The 26034-nt window shown below is 44.7% G+C and overlaps 1 protein-coding gene, 1 long non-coding RNA gene and 1 pseudogene across 2 annotated transcripts; 2 read left to right on the forward strand and 1 right to left on the reverse strand.

Moving 5' to 3' along the window:
- Positions 1-1228: 1228 nt before the first annotated feature.
- On the reverse strand, positions 1229-13752 carry LOC131506827 (uncharacterized). Its single transcript, XR_009259166.1, has 6 exons — positions 13158-13752; positions 5250-5428; positions 3870-4413; positions 3077-3162; positions 2554-2657; positions 1229-1552 (listed from the first exon to the last, which is right to left on the reverse strand). It is a non-coding gene; the product is annotated as an uncharacterized LOC131506827 (long non-coding RNA).
- On the forward strand, positions 4318-24212 carry LOC131506825 (L-threonine 3-dehydrogenase, mitochondrial). The gene is made up of 9 exons (XM_058720839.1): positions 4318-4422; positions 14645-14843; positions 16875-16917; positions 17217-17287; positions 19060-19209; positions 19302-19474; positions 20325-20415; positions 22617-22886; positions 23701-24212. Exons 2-9 carry the CDS (start codon positions 14660-14662, stop codon positions 23838-23840), a joined length of 1122 nt encoding a protein of 373 aa, XP_058576822.1. The 5' UTR covers positions 4318-4422; positions 14645-14659; the 3' UTR covers positions 23841-24212.
- Positions 11313-12820, forward strand: LOC131506826 (calmodulin-A-like; annotated as a pseudogene).
- Positions 24213-26034: the final 1822 nt, after the last annotated feature.

Raw genomic sequence — 26034 nt, forward strand, 5'->3', positions numbered from 1 at the left:
AAGATTTACTATAAAGCTACAGTAACCAAGACAGTATAGAATGAATAGACAAATAAATCAATGGAACAGAATAGAGACCCCAGAAAGTTATACAAATATAGGCAATAGATCTTTCATAGGAGTACAAAGGTAACACAATAGAGAAGAGTCTTCAATAAATTGTGTTGAAACAGCTGGACATCCATATGCCATATATATATATATATATATATATATATACACACACACATAAATATATATAATATATAATATAGACACAGACCTTACACCTTTCATAAAAATTAACTCAAAATGGTTTATAGACCTAAATGTAAACAACAAAACTATAAAAATCCTACATAGGAGGAAACTTAGATGACCTTAAATATGGTGATTACTTTTTAGTTACAACACCAATGGCATAATTCATGAAAGAAACAATTGGTAAACTGGACTTATTAAAACAAAAACTTCTTTTCTGCAAAAGACATTGCTAAGAGAATGAGAAGACAAACCACAGAGAAGGAGGAGTTATTTGCAAAAGACCTATCTGATAATGGACAGTTATTCAAAAAGTATTTTTTAAAACTTTTAAAACCCAAAAATAAGAAAATGTACAACCAGTTAAAAGCGAACAAGAGATCTGTACATATATCACACCAAAGAAGATTGATGCCAAGCAAGTATATGGAAAGATGCTTAAAATCATGTCAATAGGGATTTGCAAATTAAAACAAGATACCACCACACATGTACAGTGAATATCTAAAACAACACCAGAGGGGCGCCTGGGTGGCTCAGTCGGTTAAGCGTCCGACTTCGGCTAAGGTCATGATCTCGCGGTCCGTGGGTTCGAGCCCCGTGTCGGGTTCTGTGCTGACAGCTCAGAGCCTGGAACCTGTTTCAGATTCTGTGTCTCCCTCTTTCTCTGACCCTCCCCTGTTCATGCTCTCTCTGTCTCAAAAATAAATACATGTTAAAAAAAAAAAAAAGTAAAAAATAAAACTACACCAGGGGCACCTGGGTGGCTCAGGCAGTTAAGCATCCGACTTCGGCTCAGGTCATGATCTCGCGGTTTGTGGGTTCGAGGGGCTCTGTGCTGACAGCTGGGAGCTGGGAGCCTGGAGCCTGCTTTGGATTCTGTGTCTCCCTCTCTCTCTGCCCCTCCCCCACTCACGTTCTGTCCCTCAAAAATAAATAAGTGTAAAAAAAAATAATAATTAAAAAAAATAAAAGCAACACCAAATGCTGGTGAAGATGCATCAAGCACTTTTATTATTAGCTGGTAGGAATGCAAAATGGTACAGCCACTTTGGAAGACAGTTTGGGAGTTTTCTCACAAAACTAAACATACTCTTACCAAACAATCCTGCAGTTGTTCTCCTGGGTGTTTACCCAAAGGAGTTGAAAACTTACGTCCACACAAAAACCTGCACATGGATATTTACTGCTGTTTTCTTCACAATTGAGAAAGCTTGGAAGCAACCAAGATTCCTTGTAAGCAACCAAGATTACAAGGGAGCGGTGAATGGTTAAACTGTAGTATGTCCAGATATTGGAGTATTTTTCAGTGCTAAAAAAAGCAATGAATATTATTCAGAATTATGACAAGACACGGAGGAAACTTTAAATGCATATTACTATGTAAAAGAAGCCAATGTGAAAAGGCTACATAGTGTATGATTCAGCTAACGACATTCTGGAACAGGCAAAACTATGGAGACTATATGATGGTTAGTGTTATATGTTAACTTGATGGGGCCATATGGTGCCATGATTTTTTTGTTTATTTGTTTGTTTTTTAATTTCTTAAATTAAAAAAATTTTTTTTCCAATCTTTACTTTTGACAGAGCATGAGCAGGGGAGGGACAGAGAGAGGGAGACACATAATCTGAAGCAGGCTCCAGGCTCTGAGCTGTCAACACAGAGACCGACGTGGGGCTTGAACTCACGGACCGCGAGATCATAACCTGAGCCAAAGTCAAACGCTTAACCGACTGAGCCACCCAGGTGCCCCTGGTGCCATGATTAAATATTATTTCTGGGTGTCTGTGAGGATGTTTCCGGATGAGATCAGCATTTGAATAAGTGTGTTTAGTAGACTGCCCTACTCAGTGTGAGTTGGTATCATCCAATCCTTTGAGAGCCTGAATAGAACAAAATGTAGAGGAAGGGAGAATTTGCTCCCTGCAGCAACTATTGCTGTGGTGTTCTTACAGGGAATGTCTATATCCTTCATTTCTTCTACATTTATTTGTTGGAATTCTTCTGTAAGAAAGAGTTGTCTCTTCTACTTCATTTATTTACTCAGTGTTTATATCAATATAGACTAGAGGATATTTATATTCTTTTTTATTATTTGCGTTTGTGATCTGAGAATGAAAACCTCAACCCTGAAAATGGAGGGAAAGTCTGAATATTATCAGAATCTAAATTAGAGTAACAGAAACCTGCTCTGATGACTTAATCCAAAGGATATGAGGAAGACAGACTTGGCAAAGCTGGAGAATTAGCCTGGAAAGGTGTCTGGGAGTCTGGAAGCCCCCAGGCAGTGGCCCCCAGGCAGGACTGACCTTCTTGGAGGGGACCTCGGTTGCTGGGGACCGGTTCTGCTGTTTTCAGCCTCTCTAACCACTCCAACCAGGATTCAAATCCACTGGAAGTGCCTCTCTCTTGGCTGGAAGAGGAAGAGGGCTGATGATGTTACTACCAGACTGTTTCCGTGAGAAAGAGAGGAAATTGATGGTAGGTAGCCAGAAACCACCCAGCTTTCAGTCCCTTGTAAATCCACCCTCCTCCTTGCCCTGGTCCTCGGAAACAAAGGCTTAAGCCACGCCTCTCTCTCCCCTACCCCATCCCGGATCCCGATCAGCAGCAAAGTCAGTGGGTTGCTCCACTCAGCAACTTCCCCACCTCCAACCCCACTCAAAGCAAGCTCCGGATCTCTGATGCCATCACAAGGTTTGAGGAAAACAAACAAAACCAAACAACAAAAACAAAACAAAACAAAACCTCGTGATATGATACGATGTATTAGAAAGGACCCAGTGCCTGGGGCAGCATTCTAGTCCCTTGGCCTTGAGCAAATGTCTTTACCTTCTGGAAGGGTTTTTGCCTTTTCCACTGTGAAGGGGGTATGGTGCCCTTCATAATCTCTGAAGTCTCCTGAGAGGTTAAAAAGCCTGTAATTAAGATTTTAGAGTTCAAGTGCAACAGAGAAAGACATAATGAGGATTATGTCATATGAGAAAATGTTGAATGGAGCATTCTAAGTGTCTGTAAAACCAAATTAGACCTATTTCATGAGGTCATAGATTCTTAATGTTGGAGGAGACCTTCCTTAGAGCTGCTTTCCAAAATCCTGATGTGCGTGAGAATCGCTTGGGGATCTTTTAAAACGCAGACAGTGATTCAGTAGATCCGGGTGGGGGGATGGGCACTGCTTTGTCTCAGCTTTGACTGCACATTGGAATCTCTTGAGGAGCTTTTAAAAAATGCTTAAGCCTGGGCTCCTCCTCCCCCAACCCCACAAACGAGATTCTTATTCATTTGATTCAGAGTACCGTCTGGTTATTGGGAGAGTCAAAAACTCCCAGGTGATTCTAACAGGCAGCGAAGTCTGAGAACTGGGGCCTGACACCAGCGCTTCTCCAACTTTAGCGCGCATGAGCATCACCTGGAGGACTTGTTAAAACACAGCTGGCGGGACCCCGCCCCCAGAGATCAGGACTCTGCAGGTCTGGGTTGGGGCCCCGGATTTTCGTGTCTAACAAGTTCCCAGGTGATGCTGACTCTGCTGGTCCGTGGCCTTGGGGGCCATCTACTTTGACATTGATGTTTCCCATGTGGGAAACCAAGATGAAATGACTCGCTCAGGGTCTTCCCATACCAGGTCTCCTGTCTCCGGGTCCCGGGGTATTTCCTGAGCCAATCCTTCCAGCTTCCTCTTCGACGTCCCGCCTTCATCCCCAGGTTCCCAGCGGAGCCGCTCCACAGCAGCCCGAGCCGGTTCTCAGGCGTACGGCGGGGCCGATTTCCGTGTAGTGGGACGCCCTCGCAGAGCTGCCAGCGCCCTGAAGGTGCCCCGTGAAGCCTGGCGGGCTGGCACCGCCGAAGCCCGGTACACCGCGCGCGTCCCTCGCAGTGGCTTAATTCTCCACCGGGTCGGTCGGAGGCGGAGGCCTATACTGGCGGGGAAGGGTTGCCAAGGCAACGGGAGCCCTCCCTCCGCACACACCCCTCCCGCACCCCGGCCCCTTGCTGACCTGGAGCCGCCGCCCGGGCGCGGGCCGAAGAAAGGGATTGGTGAGCGGAGGGGCGGGTTCGGGCGCAGAGAGGATAAAGGCGCTCGGGTTTCCGCTCGCGGCGCTAGGATTTCGGGCCACGTGCTGCTGCAGCGTGGGCTCTCGCAGCTCAGCATCTCTGGGAGGCTCCTTCGGAAGGTCAGTGCGGAGGTGGCCGGACGCTACCCCGGCGGCTGTACCCAGGAGCAGATCCACCACCGCCCCCCGCCTTCCCCGGCTCCCGTTGGGACTCCGATCGATGTGACCCGGCCGTGAGCGCGGGTCTCCAGCCGTCGCCGCGGAGCTGGGAGCCGGGAGCCCGGGGCCGGGGGCGCGGGGGCGGGGGTGGACTGGGAGCCGCTCGGTCGACCGGACGCGACCCCCGACCCCTTCCACTTTGCAAGGGCAACCTCCACCAAGGAGTAGAGATAGGCGCGGCTGTTCTCGTAAAACCGGTTTACCCGGTCAACTCCCAGGGAGGATGGGACCCCACACCCTTTTCCCCGGGAGCCAGGCTGAGGTCGGGAGACCCGTGTGCGGCTCACCCCCAGCGTCTTCTTGGGTCCCCTCTCCCCGGCAAGTGTGCATGGGAGGAGGACACCCGCTCTACAGAGCCGGACTGCCCTCTGAGACCCTCTGTATCTCATGCTTTTTAAAACTCTGGCATTTTTTTCTAGACCATTTCTGGCTTTCGGCTCATCCCCACAGTAAGTCCAGATTTTACCAGCTCGTTGATGGAGTCTTTGCGTTTAGCAGTGTGGCTAAGTGCTCTAACTAGATTGCTCCATTAATCTAGTGTGGTGGTCCCATCATTTTCCCCTTTCTAAAACTGAGGAAACTTGAAGTTTGGCAAAGGCGTGTAGGCAGGCTCTCACAGCAAGAGAGTTGGCGGTGTCCTGAACCCCTTAGGCTGCTCGGGTGTCCTCCTGGGGAGGGGCGCAGAGGAACCGCATTGGAGGGGGTTTTGGGGGGCATGTGGAGGGTACCTTCTGCGCGACCACGGAGATGTTCCTCTTTGTCGTCTTCTTGGGTACCTGATCGCATCTCTTTTCTTGTAGGAGAAGAGTAGGGGTGGTGGGAAGGAGCGTTTGAGACTCAACGAATCTGGTTTCCTACCCCTTCTTGGTGATTAGTGTTTGCCTGACCTTGGATAGGTCAATTCATCCTGCCAAACGGAGAAAAGATGTCAGCTTCAGGGTTACCGTGAGGGTTCAGTAAGAGTTCAGGAAAGCAGGTGTTTGATCAATGGTCAGTAGTTATGAGTGCCTGGTTTTTCTTTGGGTCGGTACTGTTAAGAGTACACATTTAGTATTATTTAGTCAACCGGAAGATTGAAAGGAGAGATTGCCTTGCATGTGTTTTATAAGTGTTATTGGTCCTTAAAACAGGCTAAGAGGGAGAAATGAAGGTGGGCGTGGTCAGCAGTTTACTGGAGCAAAGAAAGTAATCGTCCACTAGGCTAGGGCACATATTCCTTGAAAGCCGTTTCACGGATTGCAGGGTTAGGAAGCCCCACTTTGAGGAGTAGGGAATGAAGGTTGGGAGCAACCGGTGGGTCCTGGAGACACCTGAGACTGGGAGAAAAGATGAAGCCGGTAGAACAAAAGAGGTTTCAGCAGAGGGAGGAGAACAAATTGGGGAGTTAAGTGGGAAAAGGGCTTGGGAGTTTGGGTGAGACTGGAGTTGGTAGGCACCAACTGAACTGTTAGGTCTCTGGAGACAGCATTGATCTCTACTGGGCAAATTTTCTAGCTCCTCAGCAATATATGTCCGTGCAGACCATTTGTTGGTGCTGGAAACTTTTTCTAAAAGTGCATTTAGGGGTGCCTGGGTGGCTCAGTTGGTTAAGCGCTGGACTCTTACTTTCGGCTCAGGTCATGATCTCAGGGTTGGTGAGCTCCAGCTCCGTGTCAGGCTCCCAGACCCTGTTTGGGATTCTCTCTCTACCCCTCCCCCACTTGCACACAGTGCTCCCTCTCAACTTATTTATAAACATTTTTTAAAAAAATGAATTTAAATTTTATTTTAAATTGTGGTTGCAATCACATAATGTAAAATTTACCACATTAACCATTTTTAAATGTACAATTCAGTGGTATTAAGTATACTGTGCAACAGATCTGTAGAACTTTTTTCATCTCAGAAAACTGAAAGCATATGTCAATTAATTAAACACTGATATTCCTTCCCTGTTATCTCCCACTCCTTGGCAACTACCTTTCTACTTCCTTTTTCTGTGATTTTCATTACTTTAGATACCTTGTAGAACTCGTAAGAGTGGAGTCATACTGTATTTGGCCTTTTGTGACTGACTCATCCATTTGCCATGTTCTGGGGGTTTATCCATGTTGTGGCATGTGGTACGATCTCCTTTTTCAAGGCTGAATAATATACTGTTGTGTGTATATACCACATTTTGTCTATCCATTCATCTGTCAGTGGCTGGATACTTTTACCTTCATGCGTTAGTGCTGGAGTTATTACTTAATAGTTCTTAGTTACTATCTCCATGGCTAAGAATGATTAGGGCTAGAATCGAAGGAGATCACAAGGCAACAAGCACATGAAGGGAAATTGATGGTGTACCCTCAAGGAAAAGGCCTATTTTGTTGGACTGAAGTGTTTCAATTTAGAGTTTCTTTTAATATTCCTGAAACAGAATTATCTATCTTCAGAGCAATCACAAGTGAAGTAAGTTTTTCCCCTGAGAAACTGAAGTAATTTTTTTTCAGAGAACAGGGGCATTCTGTATTTTTTGTGTGGTGTAGACAAACCCTTGATATTTCCTGTTTTCTCCTTCCGGTCTATCTATTCCACACGGTATTTGGTGAGTACTGACATACATCAGGTACTCCTAGGAACTGCTCATAAGCACTCACAACTTTATGAGAGAGACAGCCATATTGTCTCCTGGCACCGAAAACCAACATGTCCAAATCCAAACTCCTTGTCTTCTCACCTGATCTGCTTCTCCAGGGAGCCCATTCTTACTGTAGCACAAATTAGAGACCTCAGTATTATTCTCCTTAATTCCTTAACTAGCCCTGCCATATCTGTACAATGACCAAAGCCACTTGAGCTCTGAGTCTTTATCTGTATCACCCCCACTCTCTTCCTGATGTCACTGCTGTCTTAGAGTTCTGTGGTTCATGCAGATAGGGTACATGCCAGGAGATGGGAAAGTGGTATAGTAACCACCCTGGAGAGGCCTGGGTTCGGGAGGCACTTCATTATTTCTGGGGAGGAGTCTGTTGTTGACCTTTTTCTTTTTCATCCCTTTGCAGTTAAAGTAAACAAGGTGCTTGGGAGAGAGTCTACGGACTATAATCTGATCTTTAAAGAGGGACAGAATCTTTGATGGTTTCCCTTTATACATTTAATAACTAGGTTGGCAAGGCAAATTTTACTTTAGAGCAGCTCTCCTCAAAGTATGAGACAGATTTTAGGGTCTATGAGGTCAAACTGTTTTAAAAATAAGACTGAGATGTTATTCACCATTTTCATTCTTTCTCTGACAAGCATACAGTGGGAGTCTCCATGACTTGTGATGAGCCTTTCCTCTGATGGCTAATGAAATGTGTGCTTGTGTCTTCTAGAATCTCATGTTTCTAGAACTTTCTAAGGGTAAGTAGGCTTGGAGTATAAATATGTGTTTTCAGAGATAAACTCAGTTTATTTTTAGTACTTCTACTCCATGCTTACTAGCTATCCAGTTATACCTACTATCACCTCTGTGACCTCGTTTTCTTTTATTAAGTCATTACTTTGAAATCTCTGAGTTTTGCATATATGGAAAAAAAAACCCACAAAAAGTAAGTATGCTTTGTAGTCTTGATTTGAAAACTTTTCTAAATTTTTAAATGATATAAAATTATTCTAAAATAAAGGATATTTATATATTTTTTATATATAAGGATAGATTGTTGGCTAAACAGGAAGATATTAGAAAACTTGATTTTTTTCTACTCAAAAATGTACCATTCATGTCTATAAAAGCTGGGGGGGGGAATGAAATGATCTATCAAAATTGTCTGAATAATGGAAGGGAGGAATTTACTCCAGAGAAGTAGACAGAACTAAAAAAGACGTAAAAATGTGACAGATTGTGTCAGTTTTACATATGTTAGAAATTTACATTATATGTCTTATGCAGCAGAACCTTTTTTGAATAATATTATGGTACCAGTAGCATTATTCTGAGATCAACCATGCAGAGTCCTCTAAAGAAAAAAATGAATTGAATGGCTTAAATGTAGCTATGATGAGCTCTTTAAAAGCCAGAAATGATTTGTCACAGCTTTCCAAACTAGCAACGAAAAAGCTATTGAAGCTTCGGGCAGGCTAGGTTATCCAATTGCGGTGGCTGGAGAAACACAATAAAGCCTTGTTGGGATGAAAAAGCATTGAAAGGAATCATTAGCACTGTCACTTTCTAATAATACAGAAGCTTGTCAAATTAAAACTTTCGCTGCACACATGAAGACCGCGTTAGTATCTTAACAGAAGTGAATTTTACCTTACAAATCAATGGAAGAACTAGCAGCCTTGGCTTGATTTGTCATTTAGTTTGTATCCCTTTGGTATCAGCACCAAACCGCTCACCAGCGAGCATCTTTTCAGGAAGTGCTTGGCAGCAAATACAAGTGCTGCCAAAGTATTCAGCATGGAATAACACTTTTAAATTTCAGGCTTTATCTGGGGACGACTGCATTGAATTTGCACTGCTGGGGCAAAAACAGTGGTGACTAAAACCACTGGTGCCTTTACAGGAATCGAGGCCGTGGCATCAAACGACCAGTAGATGGTCTTCGTGGGCTTTCAATAAAAAAATAGAAGAGAAAAGAAAAATTTGCCAGATTTACTTAAGAATGCCCTTTATATAATAGTAAAAATGTGAAGCTTTATTAAATCTTGACCCTGGAGGACCTATCTTTTTAGGATGCCATGTGGTAAGTGGATGCACCTGTTCTATGTCGAGGTGGGACAGCTTACTTGAGGTAAAGCACCTGAATGATTGAATTGTGAGGTGAACTGCCCTCCCTCCCCACCCCCCCTTTGTTTTTCATGGAAAATTATTTTTGTTTCAATGAATAACTGAAAATCTAGGGTTATTCATACTTGGATGGTTGGAATACATTTTCTTTCTCTCTCCCAAAAATAAACATTAAAAAAAGAAAAAAAGTGTGTGCATGCAAGCGGGGGAGGAGGGCAGAGAGAGGGGGACAGAGGATCCGAAGTGGGCTCCCCAATGACAGCCGCGAGCCCAATGCGAGGCTTGAACTCACAAACCGTGAGATCATGACCTGAGCCGAAGATGGGCCCTTAATCAACTGAGCCACCCAGGAGCCCCTGGAATACATTTTCTAAAAAATAAACCAAGTGAGCTTGTCAATTCAAGAAAACAGCTAATGGTGTTTTTTGCCAAGTAACTTGTATCCACCACTGCGAGCTTGATAGCTTCCCAGTATTTAGAAATTTTCTGATGAGATCAGTGTGACTTGTTGATATTGTATAGTGAAGTTTGTTAACATTTGGAAGCCCTGCTTAACTTGCTGAACCAGTATATGAGATTACAAAATCATTCAGGGGTAAAGGATCCATTCAAAGCACTAGATAGACCAGTGGGTTTTAATGTAATGGGGTGCATTGATAATGGCTTCAGATTCTACTTTGCAGGTAACCTTTAAGAAACTACCATGTGTTGAGTTTGGGATAGCAAAGATGACTATCCAGAATTCTCTGAAAAGGCTTTTATTTATTTTATTTTTTTAAGTTTTATTTATTTATTTTGAGAGAGAGAGACAGCACCGAGTCGGGAGAGGCAGAGAGAGGGAGAGAATCCCAGGCAGGCCCTGCACTGCCAGCTCAGAGCCCAACGTGGGGCTTGAACTCACTATACTCTCGTGACCTGAGCCAAAATCAAGAGTCTGATGCTCAACTGACTGAGCCACCCAGACACCCCTGAAAAGGCTTTTAAAACACTGCTCCCTTTCCCCATTCTTTCGCCGCGTGCTGGAGTTTTTTATACATACTTCAGTTTAAGTCACAGATGGGGTGCAGAAGCATGTGTGAGAATCCAGCTGTTTTCCATTAGGGCAAACAACAAAGATGTACAAAATGTAAACAGTGGCACTCTTCTCACTAGGTTTTTTAAAAAATGTGGTTATTTTCATAAAAATATGTGTATCTGTTTACTGGTTTTAAGTGAATTTTATGGTAAACGTTTCTCGATTTTGCTTTCTAACACAACAAACGTCCGATGTAACCCACATAAACAAAAGCTCTTTTTCGTCTTCAATTTTTAAGAATGTAAAGGGGTCCTAAGACCAGAAAACCTGAGAATTGCTGCCTTAAGACTATGAAATTGAACTTGGCCGTAAGTAGCGAGGTGATAATCTTGACTTGGAAAAGCATGATGGTTGGCAGTTTTGTTTTCAGTGCCCATGCATGGTTAGAGCGGTCCCATGATGGCGACAGTACTGCGGCTTGGTGTTTAAGAACTAACTGGTTGACTCCCTGGCCCATGGCATATAGTGGGAGTGCGAGTTTCAAATGTTAGCTGTTAGTAGTAGTGAGATAAGAAGAACCAACTCAGTTATGAATTGTCCACGTTGTTAACCTAAAATGCTTTATATTCGTTTAAGAATGTCAGCCTCCTCCATGCTTTCTCCTTGTGGAGAAAGAGATGAATGGAGTCGCAAGTCTTTTGTATCTTCGAGGTTTGCTTTTTCCCTGACTTCAGTCTCTTTAACCTTTATTTTCATTTCTTTAAGGGTTATTTTTTTTTTTAATTTTTTTTTTCAACATTTTTTATTTATTTTTGGGACAGAGAGAGACAGAGCATGAACGGGGGAGGGGCAGAGAGAGAGGGAGACACAGAATCGGAAACAGGCTCCAGGCTCCGAGCCATCAGCCCAGAGCCTAACGCGGGGCTCGAACTCACGGACCTCGAGATCGTGACCTGGCTGAAGTCGGACGCTTAACCGACTGCGCCACCCAGGCGCCCCTCTTTAAGGGTTATTTTTGAGGGGGGGAGGGGCAGAGAGAATGGGGGACAGGAACCGAAGCTGGCTCAGAGCTGACAGCAGAGAGCCCCGCCCATGGCTCTGACTTATGAATCGCAGGCTCATGACCTGAGCCGAAGTTGGACGCTTAACTAGCTGAGCCACCCAGACACCCCTTCTTTAACCTTAAAAGAAAAAAAACTAGAGGCGCCTGGGTGGCTCAGTTGGTTAAGCGTCCAACTTTGGCTCAGGTCATGATCTCGCGGTTTGTGAGTTTGAGCCCCGTGTTAGGCTTTGTGCTGACAGCTCAGAGCCTGGAGTCTGCTTTGGATTCTTTGTATTCCTCCCTCTCTGCCTCTCCCCCACTTGGGGTTGGTCTCTCTCTCTCTCTCTCTCTCTCTCTTTCTCTCTCTCTCAAAAATAAACATTAAAAAAAAGAAACCCACTTTTTTCAACTAGCCATCCATTATTTGCTATGGGGAATGGAGAATTGTCTTTGATATTTAAATGTTCTGCCAAATCTATCTGCTTCTTGGCTTCCTTGCCATCCCCTTGCCACTTGCTGAAAAAAGCAGCTTTAAGCGTCAGAGATCTGGGTCCGAGTGGGGCATGCTGGGTGGTGGCATCTCAGAGACCAGCATGCAGCACCAAGGAGCAGACAGCAGAATCCCAAGAAGCTTTTCCACCATTTGGCAAGGATGGTGATGGAACCATAACAACAGAAGCATTGGGAACTGTAACCGGGTCTCTCGGGCAGAATCTCCCAGAAGCAGAGTTACAGGACACGATCAGTGAAGTGGATGCTGATGATAAGGACACACTTGACCTCCTGGAATTTCTGACAATGATGGCAAAAAAAAAAAATGAAAGGCACAGTGAAGAAGAAATTGGAGAAGCAGTCCGCGTGTTTGTTAAGGATGGCAATGGCTGTGTGAGTGCGGGGCTTGGCCATGTGATGACAAATTTGGTGGAAAAGTGAGCAGATGGTAGGCTGATAAAACAATCAGGGAAGCAGATATTCAGTCCAACTATGAAGAGTTCGTACACGCGGTGACAGCAACGTGCAGATACTGCACAATGTGTTCCAAGTTATTTGCCTTTTTTTGGTAACTTGTCTGTAAAAGGTTTCCCCCTGCTGTCCAACAATATGCATGTATAGCAATTAGGACTTCATTCCACCGTGTTTCCTTCCCTTCCCTTACTGTCGTGGTCCTGAAACCTTGAGAAAACTGATCTAGTCACATGTGGCATGCAGCTGCCTCTGGATTAATCTAGGCCCTTCTGAACACCTAAACTGAGATGGAGTAGGTCAAAGGAGGAAAGATCTGGGTTATGCCTTTTTTTTAAGTAGTTTTCTTTAGGAAATGTCAGCATGTTGTAGAAATGAGGAGCCAGGACTCAGTGTGGAGTATGGACAGTCAGCAATATGTACTTGAGCGTTGCACTATTGCAAAATGGGTGTATTATCCAGGTATTCACACGCTGTTTCTTGCACTACTGGTCCCATATTAGAAACATTTTTTTGATAGCTCCTTTTTGAAGAGCGTTTTTTTTGTTTTTGTTTTTGTTTTTGTTTTTTTTAATGAGCGAGAGGAGGCGGGGGAGAACCTTAAGCAGGCTCCACGCTCAGCCTGGAGTCAAACGCGAGGCTCCATCCTGTGACACTCGGATCGTGACCTGAGCAGAAATCAAGAGATGTTTAACCCACTCAGCCACACAGGCGCCCCACTTGCTTTTTAAATTTTGTGTAGCCACTTAAAGTGCTATGGCACAGTTTGCCTCGAATCCATTCCAAGTTGTGTGTTTGGTTTCCAATTTAAACAAAATTACAATTTACTCCACTCTGCCTCCCAACCCGGGAGAAGAAAAGAAGAAGAAAACTGTTCTTACCTGGTGTCGGGTGACAACCATGACTAAAAGGATGATTTCTCCAAAGGTCTTTCTGAGATGCTTGGGCCTTTCCTGTAATGCAGTCCAGAGGAGGGGGGGCCTTTTGTCCAGTCCTGACCACCCCCACAGCAAGCTGGAGAGGCTCCAGCAGAAGGCTCTCCTCTGCTTGTTTGGCAAAGTTGGCTGGGACTAAGGGCCCCCGTGCTTTAAGGGCTGTGTTACTGTTCCTGCCTCAAGGCGCTGAGTGGAGCGTGGTAGCTGGCCAAGGTCAGATCTAAAACTGGCATCTACCTTTTCTCCTTGTATGATGCAAAACAGAAGGTGGTGGAGATCTGGTCAGCTCTTTGTAAAGGGGCAGGCCAGCAGGATTGGCTCTGAAGCTTTATCTCCCAGCTCTGTTGGAAAGCTTACTGTGGAAGCCACAGGGCCGTGTGCAGAGTGCGGTAGGCCTGACTTTAGAGGGTCGGAACCAGCAGAGCAAGCGGGGTAGCTCTGATTTACACTTGTGACATGCTTGTCTGGGTGCAGGGCATGGAATCAGGAAAATGGAAGCCCTGCATGCGGATCTGGTCTTAAGCCATGTATGATTGGACCATCTTGGCCTCCTAAGGCCAGAACTGATTTTATGGTCAGTAAGCAATAAAACTGGTGAGGAGGAAGAGGGAGACTAAAATAAACTGTACGTGATCTGGAAGGAAAGGAGAAGATGGCTTTTTTGTTGTTGTTGTTGTTGTTGTTGTTTATTCATCTGTTTTTGAGAGAGAGACTGAGAATCCCAAGCAGGCTCAGCACTGTCCGTGTAGAGCCCGACGCAGGGCCGGAACTCACGAACCATGAGATCATGACCTGAGCTGAGAGAAGAGTCAGATGCTTAACCGACTGAACCACCCACGTGCCCCAAAAATGACTTTTCTAAATGATCCTTTCTAAGGAGATGGCAGTAAACAAAGTAGTTACAGCTTATTAAATATCGCCAAGGGCCTTTTTATCTTAACCATCTGCTTTTCTAGTCTGGTTCATTCTAAAGGTAACATCTGAGTGTTAGCACAAGATCTACAGGGCACTGGCTTATGAAACCTGGGACCTGTTTGTGCCTTGTGATGGTGCGTGGGCAGACTGGTAACAGTTGTAAAGATTTGAAGGCTTCACTGGAATCCACTGACTTGGTGTTTCTGGCTGTATATACGGTCACCTCCGCTGTGACCGTTAGATGCCATTGATGTCCGCATTGTGCGATTTCAGTTCTAAATCTCTGCCCGGCTTTTGTTTGCCTACAGTGTTTGATGCCCTTTTCACAGAGCACGGCTCATGGCAGGCTCTTGACCGGCTTCCCACTCGGTAGCCTCTTTAGTTCAGTTCACAACGCCAAACAGTTTTTGGGTCATGAGCTGACAATCTTAGTGTTCATTTCAGTTAAAGAGCTTGAGTCTGGACGCGTTGGGAGAATAGAAGATTGTGTAGTGAGCTCTGCTCCTTTATTATTGCAGGGTATTTGAAGAGCGATGCCGGTCGCCAGGATGCTGCGGCAGGTTGTGGGCCAGATGCCGGGGAGACCAGCCTGTGGCTGCTGGACCTCTGCCCCGCTGGCCCGGTTTCTGGGCACCTCCCCTCGGCAAATTCCAGCAGATGCCAACTTCTACTCTTCTTCTTTCTCTGGAACAGACCAGCCACGCGTCTTAATTACAGGTTGGGGTGTTTTTTGTTCTTGTTTTTTGTTTCTTTTTTCCACATTTGAAACTTGATTCTTATTTTCTTTTCTGTGCTGTCTCTGTGTGACTTTGTGTTTGGAAGGGCTGCCAGGTCACCAGCTAACATATTCATCAGAAACTACCTGTTCCGCTATTGGCTTCCTCCAGAATCTTGCAAGCCCCAAATCCTTATTTTGTCACGGTTGCCGGTGCTTCATTTTCTTGTCACAATCTTTTTTTTTTTAATGTTTTTTGTTTATTTTGAGAGAAAGGGGGGTGGGGAGAGCACGAGCAGGGGAGGGGCAGGGAAAGAGGGAGAGAGAATCTCAAGCAGGCTACGTACTTAACTATCAGCGAAGTGCGCAATGGGGGACTCAATCCCACGAACCGCGAGATCATGACCTGAGCCGAAATCAAGAGTCCAATGCTTAACCAACTGAGCCACCCAGGTGCCCCTCCTTGTTGTAATTTTTTATGGTCTGAAGGGAGGATAGAGGGACCTGGGGGCCAAGAAGCTGCTGTGGAGCTCCGGTGTCGTTGTCTGCTGGGATGGCCTGGGGGGTGAGGGCTCACAGATAGGTCATATGCAGGGACTGGGGCATGGACTGTGCATCAGGCACAGCTTTTCTTGGCCAAACCCCTCAACCTGAACCTGGCGTCACCTGTCCCAAGCAGCTGCTGCGTGTTTGTGTGTGGGCAACAGAGAAGGCAGGTCAGGGCCTGAGGAACCCGTTGCCAACATCGCACAACGTTGTTGATCTCGCTGCCGGACTCACACCCTGTGCTCCTGGCCTCGTGTACACCCCACCCCTGATGTACGCTCCTCGCTCTGGGCTTCACAGGGCACTCCGCGTCCTTCCAGCTCCCCCCAAGCCCACCTCTGATTTGACGGGCACGCTTTATTTCCTCCTTCCTGCCAGGTTGTCTTCCCTTGGCTTCCTCCCTTCTTCACACTGTGTATGTGTGTTTCTGTCACTGCCACTGCCTCTTCTCCTGCTGGAGACTGACTTCAGATGTAGTCAGTTCCCCTCTGCACTGTCCTCCCTGGTTTACCTGCTTCTCTGGTTTACTCCTTCCTGCCTTCACCAACAGAGCATCTTCTGTTGCTCACCCAGTGGTGATGTTAGTGGGCTTGGTTCTAGTCCCACGGTAACAAGTGCCTACAGGAAACCCCACTTTCTGTATCTCTCCACCTCGTTTATTTCTCTCAGATGGAATTTGCAGTTACATTCCCCCAAATGTACCCATAGCCCCAATCTCTCCCACTTCTGTCAATGGCATATTTTGTTTTCAATGTTTATTTACTTTTGAGAGTGAGTGAGCATGTCCACAAGCAGAGGAGGGGCAGAGAGAGAGGGAGAGAGAGAATCCCAAGCAGGCTTTGTGCTGTCAGCACAGAACCCAACACAGGGCTTGAAGTCACAAACCATGAGATCATTACCCGAGCCAAGATCAAGAGTCCGACGCTCAACAGACTAAGCCACCCAGGCGCCCCCGTCAGTGGCATTTTTAAGCCTCTAATCAGGAAGCTCTAAGATGCATTTTTAATTTTCTTCATAGCTCCTTGTCGATTCAGATGTTTGCCCCTTTTTCAGATGACCTCCTGGTTTGTCCCCTTTTTCCCCTCTCCTGTCAGCCCAGTTCTGCTGGAGGATGGGCTTCTGGATAATCCCACTGGAGGCTGACCTCAAACACTTATATTTGAATGTCTTGGCACCTGTCGCACACAAGCATCAGAGCCCATCAAATAATGAGAGGCAATTCCTGGCCCAGGGAGCTAGTAGGTTGTCCGGCTTTCTTGTGTTTTTTCTCTTCCTTCACCCTTGCTTTCTTTTGTCTCTGAAACTAATGTTACCTGCATTGATCTCTGTCTTAGCTTGGAGGAGGTAATTTAGTTCTGTCAGGTCAGACTAGCACTTTCCCTAATTAGCTGAGATTGTCATATAGTCGTCGTGTGTCATTGTGTTCTGGGAATAATTGAATCGGTTAGATTTGGATTAAAGGTCCACTTTTTTTCTTCTTCATCTAGGGGGTCTTGGCCAGCTTGGAGTGGGGCTTGCTAACTTTTTGAGGTAAGAGCCCAAAAAGCTAAGATTGAAAATCTGAATTCTTCAGTATGTACAGCTTGCCTCCGGTGCCATTTTATTATTTAATTTTTCTCTTCCTTCTTGCCCCTTACCATTTTAAAGGTGTCCCAGCTAACTGGCCGTTTAGAATACGTTTTATTTTGCCTCTTAACATCATACACTTGTAACAGGTCCATGGCTCATCCTCTCCCACGCTGGTCCTTTTCCCTGTTTGAAAGAGTGTTTTCATCGGACCAGTTATATCCTAGATGTACCTACTCATGTGTTTTGATTTTGTCCTTCAGGAAACGATTTGGGAAGGACAATGTGATTTTGTCCGACATAAGGAAACCACCTGATCACATCTTCCATGGTGGTAAGAGATCAATATGTCTTGCTTTTGTTTTATCTCTTGATTTTCAGATTGCAGTTAGAGAGGCAGTTCATGGAATCACTGTGTACAACAGCTCATAACCAGGCTTGTGATGAAAAGAAAGGCATTATTGGGGTGCCTGAGTGGCTCAGTTGGTTAAGTGTCCAACTCAGCTGACCTGAGCTCAGCTCAGGTCTTGATCTCAGGGTTGTGAGTTTAAGCACCGTGTTGGGCTCCATGCTGGGAGTAAAGCCTAGTTTAAAAAAAAAAAAAAAGAAAAGAAAGGAAGAAAGCACTTTTGAGGCAGAGTTGTGTCTCTGTTATAAATCTCCTATGTTGTGGATGCCTGGGTGGCTCAGTCAGTTAAGCATCCAACTTTGGCTCTGGTCATGATCTCACCTGAGATCATCTATGAGGTGTCCAAGGTCCACATGGGACTGTGCTGACAGCTCAGAGCCTGGAGCCTGCTTCAGATTCTGTGTGTCCCTCTCTCTCTGCCCCTCCCCTGCTCATGCTCTATGTCTCTCTCTCTCTGTCTCCCTCTCTCTCTCTCTCTCAAAAATAAACATTAAAATAATAAATGAATAAATAAATAAAATAAAATAGAATAAAAATCTCATACATTTGTCCCTAGTAGTTCTGGGAAATGTCTGCAGTGATGCTGTTGTTTGCTCAAGTGTTACAAGAACAGGAGAGTTCTGAACATGAAGTAAAGTTTTGGAATAATATTTTGGGTGTTATCTGGGATAGTATTTTTGGAGTACAAACTTTGATTCCTGCCTTTTTGAGTGCTTAGTTAACTTCTTGGCTCAGAGGGAAAATAAACAAAAATCAAGTGCTCTAATGAGGAAAGGGAGCTTTAAAAATTTATAGAAATTAATCGAAATTAATCTATTTCTGCATAGGCTTGCTCTTAAATTACTGGGCATACACACAAGGCCTCCAGACTCCTCTACTCAAGTTTTCTCCTACCTTGGAAACCTTTTTATAACGTCTGCGAGTCCTTGGTGGCTCCACGTCAGCATGTGGCTTACCGGTACTTACCATAACACCAAGTTTGAAAATTATTTCCACCAACTGCCAGTACTGGGAGCCTGAAAGACTAGACCAGTACACAGAAGAGAGGCAGCAATGGAGGAGGTGCCATTCGAGGGGCCTCTAGGAAGGGTTGAGTGTTATGTGGCCCCTGGGGGCAGTGGGGGAAGTTGCCACTGAACCAAACTGGCTCTTCCTCCAGCCTGACCGGGTATGATGAACTCCTGCTTATGGTTCTTCTCTACCGAGCTGTATATTCTTTCAAAACTCCACTTTTATATTCCTTTCAAAATAGGCAACTTTTCAACAGAGTGAAATCACTGTGCGCATGTCGGGTAGTATTAACGGCACCAACTCTGGAACCAGCTGCCTGGTTGTGACCCCAGTTCTTCCACTTGCTGTCTGTTTCATCCTGACTAGTTCTTACTTCTCTGTGCCTCAGTTTCCTCCTCAGTAAAAGGTATCTCCCTGAAAAACTGTAGGAGAGCTAGAGAGAGAGAAAGCCCGTAGGACGGTGCCTGGCAAACGTAGGTCTTGTGTAAGCATTAGCTATTAGTACCTGTGGGGTGGTTGGGGTTTGTTACTCTTTTCATAAGAAAAATGCTGCATATTGTCCAAGTGGTTTAGTTACCAAGTTGACCCTACTGGAATTCACAAGTCAACAGGAGAGGGAGAGAAAGTTCACGTAGCTTTTTAAACCCCAAACTTGCGCATCTGTGGTCTTGCTGTGTTCCTCGTAGGCCCATTTATTTATTCTGACATTCTGGATTACAAGAATCTTCGGGAGATCGTGGTAAACAACCGCATTACCTGGTTGTTTCATTATAGCGCTTTGCTCAGTGCCATTGGAGAAGCAAACGTGTCCTTGGCCAGAGCCGTAAATATCACTGGTAAGTTTCTTGCCCCAAATGATCTGTTTGCCAGTGTTTTCAGTTCACCGGGAAGAGACTTTTCAGACTGTGACCATGTCTGTTCGTTTCAGGATTGCATAACGTCCTGGATGTTGCAGCAGAGCACAATTTGCGATTGTTTGTGCCTAGCACAATCGGAGCTTTTGGACCTACTTCTCCCCGGAATCCAACTCCCGATATCTGTATTCAGAGGCCCAGGACTATCTACGGGGTGTCCAAGGTCCATGCGGAGCTCATGGGAGAAGTAAGCATTGCTTGGCAAGATAACTCCGTGTTGCCTTTTCTGTTCGTTTTTGCCTCGAACACTTGCTGATTCATTCTTGGGGTGACTTTTCCCTGCCCCCGCCCCTTCCCAGCCCCCAGAAGTGCTCCTAAACTGATTGTGTTTGCCAAGTGGCGGGTCCTGATAGCTCCAGAAGAACTCCTCAGCCCTTGGCCACATGATAACACTCAGCCCTTCCTAGAGGCCTCTCAAATGGCACTCTCTCCTCCACTGCTGCCTCTCTTCTGTGTGCTGGTCCAGTCTTTCAAAAAGCTCCCGGTACTGGCAGTTACTGGAGGTGATTTTAAAACTTTGTGTTCTAGAGAACGTCAAATGACTTTGGGTTTTAGTTTTTTAAATAATCGTTGTCTTTATAACTCTACAGCAAATGTCAATTGCTGTTTGCTCCTTTAGCTGATATATCAGTTATTGCTCTCCTCGCCCCCTGCCCCCCCACCCCCTGCACTTTCCAGTGCTGCATTGAAGGAACATGCCCGTGGAGAATTGTTCAGGACAATGAGCAGTGACTTGCTTCCAAACAAAGTCAGAAGTCCCTAGTGCGGGCTGATTTATTATTTACCGTGTTAATATGTCACCAGAGTGATGATTTTTTGAAGACAAAAACCTCAGGATTATTTATTAAAGAAAAATGAGTGACTCTTAGAAATCCTACAGTCTCCTTTCCTTAAGGAATATTTTAATAGAACTGCATGGAAAGATCTTTCACCAAAAAAAAGCGTTTTTCTGTTTGTTTGTTTGTTTGTTTGTTTGTTTTCTTTGCTCTATCTGATTGAAAAGACTGGTTTTAAAGTAGTTTTTCTCTTTTCTCTAGTATTATCATTACCGGTATGGGTTAGATTTCCGATGCCTGAGATACCCTGGAATCATCTCCGCGGACTCCCAGCCTGGTGGAGGAACAACTGGTAAGTGTTGTTTTCTGTTTCTGTCCCATGTGAGAAGGGCTTTCTTAGTGCTGTGAAGAGGTGAGGGACTGGCCGTCTTTTAGCTGTGTGCTCACAGATGTCCCACATCCCCTCTGGGAGGTGCATCTGAGAAGCTCAGGGAATCCTCTTGACTTGAACTTGTTAAGGGCAGCTTATGCTGGTGCTGCAAATCCAGCTCAGGATTGGCCACCCACAGTGCTGGAATCAGATCGGGTGTGAGGACATATTTGTCACCCGCAATGTAGGAAGACACCAAACAGGAAATAGCCTCCTTTTTTTTCTTTTTTTTTTTTTTTAAATGCAGCCCTTTGTTTCTTCATGCAGAGAGGGTTGGGGTGGTTTTTTTTTTTTTTTCCATTTTTTAATTTTTTTTAATGTTTATTTATTTTTGATAGAGAGACAGTGTGAGCAGGAGAGGGGCAGAGAGAGAGGGAGACACAGAATCTGAAATAGTACTGACAACTCAGAGCTTGATGTGGGGCTCGAACTCACAGACCTTGAGATCATGACCTGAGCCGAAGTTGGATGCTTAACTGACTGAGCCACCCAGTCGCCCCAAGAGCTTTGTTTCTTAATGCAGAAAATGGACTGTATACATTGCATATTTTATTTTATTTTTTATGATTTTTAAAAAATTTTTGCATACAGTGCAATATGGTTTCAGGAGTAGATGCATTTTATTTTATTTATTTATTTATTTTTAATTTGTTATTTTTTTAACATTTATATTTATTTTTGAGACAGAGACAGCATGAACAGGGGAGGGTCAGAGAGAGGGAGACACAGAATCTGAAACAGGTTCCAGGCTCCGAGCTGTCAGCACAGAGCCCGACGCGGGGCTCGAACTCAGGGACCGCGAGATGATGACCCGAGCCGAAGTCGGCCGCTTCACTGACTGAGCCACCCAGGCGCCCCAGTAGATGCATTTTAAAAGGAGCTTAAGTATTATAATTAATTTGGACTCAAGCATGCATTATATTCAGTAACCCCTATATGAGGGGTCCTGAGATACAATATAAAAGATAAATCTTGACAAAATCTGAGGGATTTTAAAGGAGATTTTGGTTTGGGTTACTTTTGAAAAAGCTTTTGCCTTAATACAGTGCCTCTCCTAGGAATCCCTCGGGATCTTTGGTGTTTTTCAGGGGGTCTCAGAGGTCAAAACTGTTTTCATCTCAGTACTAAGATGTTGTTTGCCCTTTTTTCACTCCCTTCTATAAGGGCACGGAGGACTTTTTTAAAAGGCTGGGTGATGTGTGGTGGCCCAGTGGCCTGGACGCACAAGCAGGCCGCAGACCCCGGCTGTCTCCTTCTAAACCAAGCAGCGGAGAGATTGTCAAATGAGTAAAACATGCCATTTTTTTCACTAAATTTTCTTTTGTTTGGAAAATATATTCTTCATATAAAATATCATATATATATGAACATGTGATGGGTTTATTGTCATTTTAAAATGTAGTAATATTTTTTTAAATTCTCAGTTAATTTCTGGTGCGGTAGGTACTGATGTAACTCCCACTAATAAGACCTCTTGGAGGGGGGTCCTCAGTGTTGTTTAAGAGCATAAAGAAGTTCTGGGGCACCTGGGTGGCTCAGTCGGTTAAGCGTCCAACTTTGGCTCAGGCCATGATCTCGTGGTCTGTGGGTTCAAGCCCCGCATCAGGGTCTGTGCTGACCGCTCAGAGCCTGGACCCTGCTTTGGATTCTGTGTCTCTCTCTCTCTCTCGCTCTCGCTCTCGCTCTCGCTCTCTGCCCCTCCCCTGCTCATGCTGTGTCTCTCTCTGTCTCAAAAATAAATACAAACATTAAAAAAACATTTTTAAGAGTTGGATGCTCAGGGGCACCTGGGTGGCTCAGTCAGTTGAGCCTCCGACTTCAGCTCAGGTCATGATCTCGCAGTCCAGGGGTTTGAGCCCCCTGTCAGGCTCTGTGCTGACAGCTTGGAGCCTGGAGCCTGCTTCAAATTCTGTGTCTCCCTGTCTCTCTGCCCCTCCCCTGCTTGCATTCTCTCTCTCTCTCTCTCTCTCTCAAAAATAAATAAACGTTAAAAAAAAATTTTTTTTTTTTTTTTAAAAAGAGCATAAAGAAGTTCTGAGACTAAGGCTTCTGAGAACCACTGCCCTAATGCAAGAGGTTCATTCACTGTTTTAAGAAGACCCACAGACAGGATTCTCTTTCAGACTATGCAGTCCAGATCTTCCACGATGCTGTAAAGAATGGCAAATTTGAGTGCAACCTGAAATCCAGCACACGGCTCCCAATGATGTATATTGATGACTGCCTCAGGGCCACCCTGGAAGTCATGGAGGCCCCGGCAGAGTCCCTGTCCATGAGGACCTACAATGTCAATGCCATGAGTTTTACCCCTGAGGACCTGGCCCAGGAGCTTCTCAAGCACATACCAGAATTCCAGATCACGTACAATGTGGATTCTGTTCGACAGGCCATAGGTTGGTACATTGTTGCAAACCCCATGACAACCAAAGTTAAGCTTCAATCTGGGCTGAGAGTCCCCTGAGGACACAAAGCGTGGCGGATAAGGAGGGCCTGACACTTTCTGTAGAAGGAGCTGCTGTTGAGCCAACAGTTGCTGCAGTTTGGGGAAATCCTACCTAAAGGGGGTGGAATAGTTCTGTTCCAAATAAACAGCTTATCAGCATTTTGCCATTTTATAGTTTAGACGTAAAACAAGCAGGCAGCGTAAGAAAATATCCCTGGGGGGGGGGCGCCTGGGTGGCGCAGTCGGTTAAGCGTCCGACTTCAGCCAGGTCACGATCTCGCGGTCCGCGAGTTCGAGCCCCGCGTCAGGCTCTGGGCTGATGGCTCGGAGCCTGGAGCCTGTTTCCGATTCTGTGTCTGCCTCTCTCTCTGCCCCTCCCCCGTTCATGCTCTGTCTCTCTCTGTCCCAAAAATAAATAAAAAACGTTGAAAAAAAAAATTTAGAAAAAATATCCCTGGGGTTTCCAATGCTGGGACTCTGCCACTGTGGCCCTTGAGCACTGTTTGAGTATAAGATTCCTACCTTACAACTTCGTGTCAGATTTTCATAGTGTGTCACAATTCACAATGTCTGACAGGAGGCATGTTAAGAGAAGGTGGCTGTGAATGCACATGATGGCCACTCTGGTCTGCTCAAGGAAGAATTTCAAAGAGTGAATTTCCTTGGTGTACCTTGTACAGGAGACCTTCATATAAAATGTTCTAGACCTTTTTGCAAATCTAGAGCCTGAGTAACTTAAGTTTCTGTTCCATGTCTTTTCCTAGCGGATAGTTGGCCGATGAATTTTGATGACAGCAATGCTCGGAAAGACTGGGGGTGGAAACACGACTTTGATCTTCCAGAGCTGGTGACGACGATGTTGAACTTCCATGGCTCTGATACCAGAGTTGCCCAAGCTAACTGAGAGGATCATAAGGGAGAACTCCTGTATCCTGGACAGCTGTCAAGGGAAAACCATAATGACCCCAAGGTTATATACCCCAAGGAACCTCGATTATCAGGAGTGGAAGGACTAATTGGAGGAAATTTTGGCAGCTCATATTGAATTGCCAGATTGGAGAATCAAGTAGGCTTTTGCATTTTCAAAGGGCTGTAGGTTTGGTGGTAGGAGTTCTCAGTCTTTGCTGTTTGCCTAAACTTGCCCAAACACGCATATCACAGAATGAAGGCTTAAGTCATAATAGTTTCCATTTAGGTTAATTAAGATGAAGTGACCATTTTGGGGAAGGTGGAAGTATGTGATGTTTGTCTTTAATTAAATTTAATTTTCGTATCACTCCTAAGACTCCATTATTCTCTTGACTAGAGACCAAAGATTACATTTTAAAGACTATCCAAGATGATCTCCTAATTTATAAGTATACTTTACTATCCCATCAGGACTTTAAAAATGTTTGACATATAATCCCATGTTCATAATATACGTGAGATTTTAATACTTCTTCAACAATTATCACTTCTCATTTATTTTTCTGTAAAAAGACATATCTGTAGGAAATTAGGAGTATCAAAGATGATCTAACTAATAATGGGTAGCACCTCCTACTTTGATTACCTTCCCGGTTGTGAGCTAAGTGTTGATTACCAGGACTGTAGTTCTCTCACCTGGCCTTGTCAATCTCCCCGAGGAGCTTCTCTCAATGTTCAGGTTTCTGGGCCCCATCCCTTCAGATGATTCAACAAATGGGGGTGGGAATTTCAAAAGGCCACTGGTTATTCTATTCCAGCTATGGCCTGCTGGACCAGGTCCAAACACTATTTTCTAAAGAGAACTTTTCTTGTGATAGCCTTTTTGTTACACACTTAGGCTGAGCTTTCAGAAGACCTGCTCTATATCCTCTGAAGCAATTCCTATGTAAATATATACAGGTTGACTTTTTTCCAGCTACCTCCGGATACCTGTGGAATTACTGGAGAGTGAAATTCCAAGATTAATCATGAGCATATTGGACAATAGCTGTCATGGACTAAAAGACATTTCTATTATGTGCTTACTGTCAATGTTTTGTATTTGGATTTTTTTTTTTAATGTTCATCTTTGAGAAAGAGAGAGAGAGAGTGTGAGTGGGAAAGGGGCAGAGAGAGAGAGAGAGAGGGAGACGCAGAAACCGAAGCAGGCTCCGGGCTCTGAGCTGTCAGTACAGAGCCCAACGTGGGGCTTGAACTCATGAGCTGTGAGATTGTGACCTGAGCCAAAGTCAGATGCTTAATCAACTGAGCCACCCAGGTGCCCCTGTATTTGATATTTTTAACTGCAGGGTAGAAATGTGAACTTTTTTGGAGGTATAACTGGATTTAAAATCTATTTAACTTTTAACTGGAGAACTTCTAAATAATTGAATTATTGGGGCGCCTGGGTGGCTCAGTCGGTTGAGCGGCCGACTTCGGCTCAGGTCATGATCTCGCAGTCCGTGAGTTCGAGCCCCGCATTGGGCTCTGTGCTGACAGCTCAGAGCCTGGAGCCTGTTTCAGATTCTGTGTCTCCCTCTCTCTGACCCTCCCCCGTTCGTGCTCTCTCTCTGTCTCAAAAATAAATAAACGTTAAAAAAATTTTTTTTAAATAAATAAATTATTTAATAGTTATTTTGATATAGTTTTTTTCCCTACTTAATGTAATGAAGCTTATATTGATGTGTATTATTTTCTAAAGCCAAACAGTAATGAGTTCTTTTTTAATGTTTATTTTTGAGAGAGAGAAAGTAGAGGAGGGGCAGAGAGTGAGGGAAAGAGAGAATCTCAAGTAGGCTCTGCACTCTCAGATCAGAGCCCCATGTGGGGCTCGAACCCACGAACTGTGAGATCATGTCCTGAGCCGAAGTCGGATGCTTAACTGACTGAGCCACCCAGGTGTCCCGTTTTTTTGTTTTTTGTTTTTGTTTTTGTTTTTTACAACTTTATTGAGATATATTTCATATGCTGTTGAATTTACTCATGTATAGTTTTGTTTGGGTTTTTTTCCAGTTTTATCGAGAAATAGTTGATGTACATCACTGTGTAAGTTTAAGATGTACTGCGTGGTGGTTTGATTGGGAAGTGATTATGACAATAGGTTTAGCTAATAGCCATCATCTCATAGAAATACAATAAAATGAAAGAAA

This window comes from Neofelis nebulosa, chromosome 3 (assembly GCF_028018385.1).
Source record: "Neofelis nebulosa isolate mNeoNeb1 chromosome 3, mNeoNeb1.pri, whole genome shotgun sequence".
NCBI classification, from domain to species: domain Eukaryota; kingdom Metazoa; phylum Chordata; class Mammalia; order Carnivora; family Felidae; genus Neofelis; species Neofelis nebulosa.

What these genes read in the sequence shown, in the direction of transcription:
- LOC131506825 (XM_058720839.1), top strand. Translation starts at nt 14,660, where the DNA reads ATGCCGGTCGCCAGGATGCTGCGGCAGGTTGTGGGCCAGATGCCGGGG. An exon ending in GGGCTTGCTAACTTTTTGAG is followed by an intron (nt 16,918 to 17,216) that starts GTAAGAGCCCAA and finishes TTTGTCCTTCAG; the next exon opens with GAAACGATTTGGGAAGGACA. An exon ending in GCCTGGTGGAGGAACAACTG is followed by an intron (nt 20,416 to 22,616) that starts GTAAGTGTTGTT and finishes ATTCTCTTTCAG; the next exon opens with ACTATGCAGTCCAGATCTTC.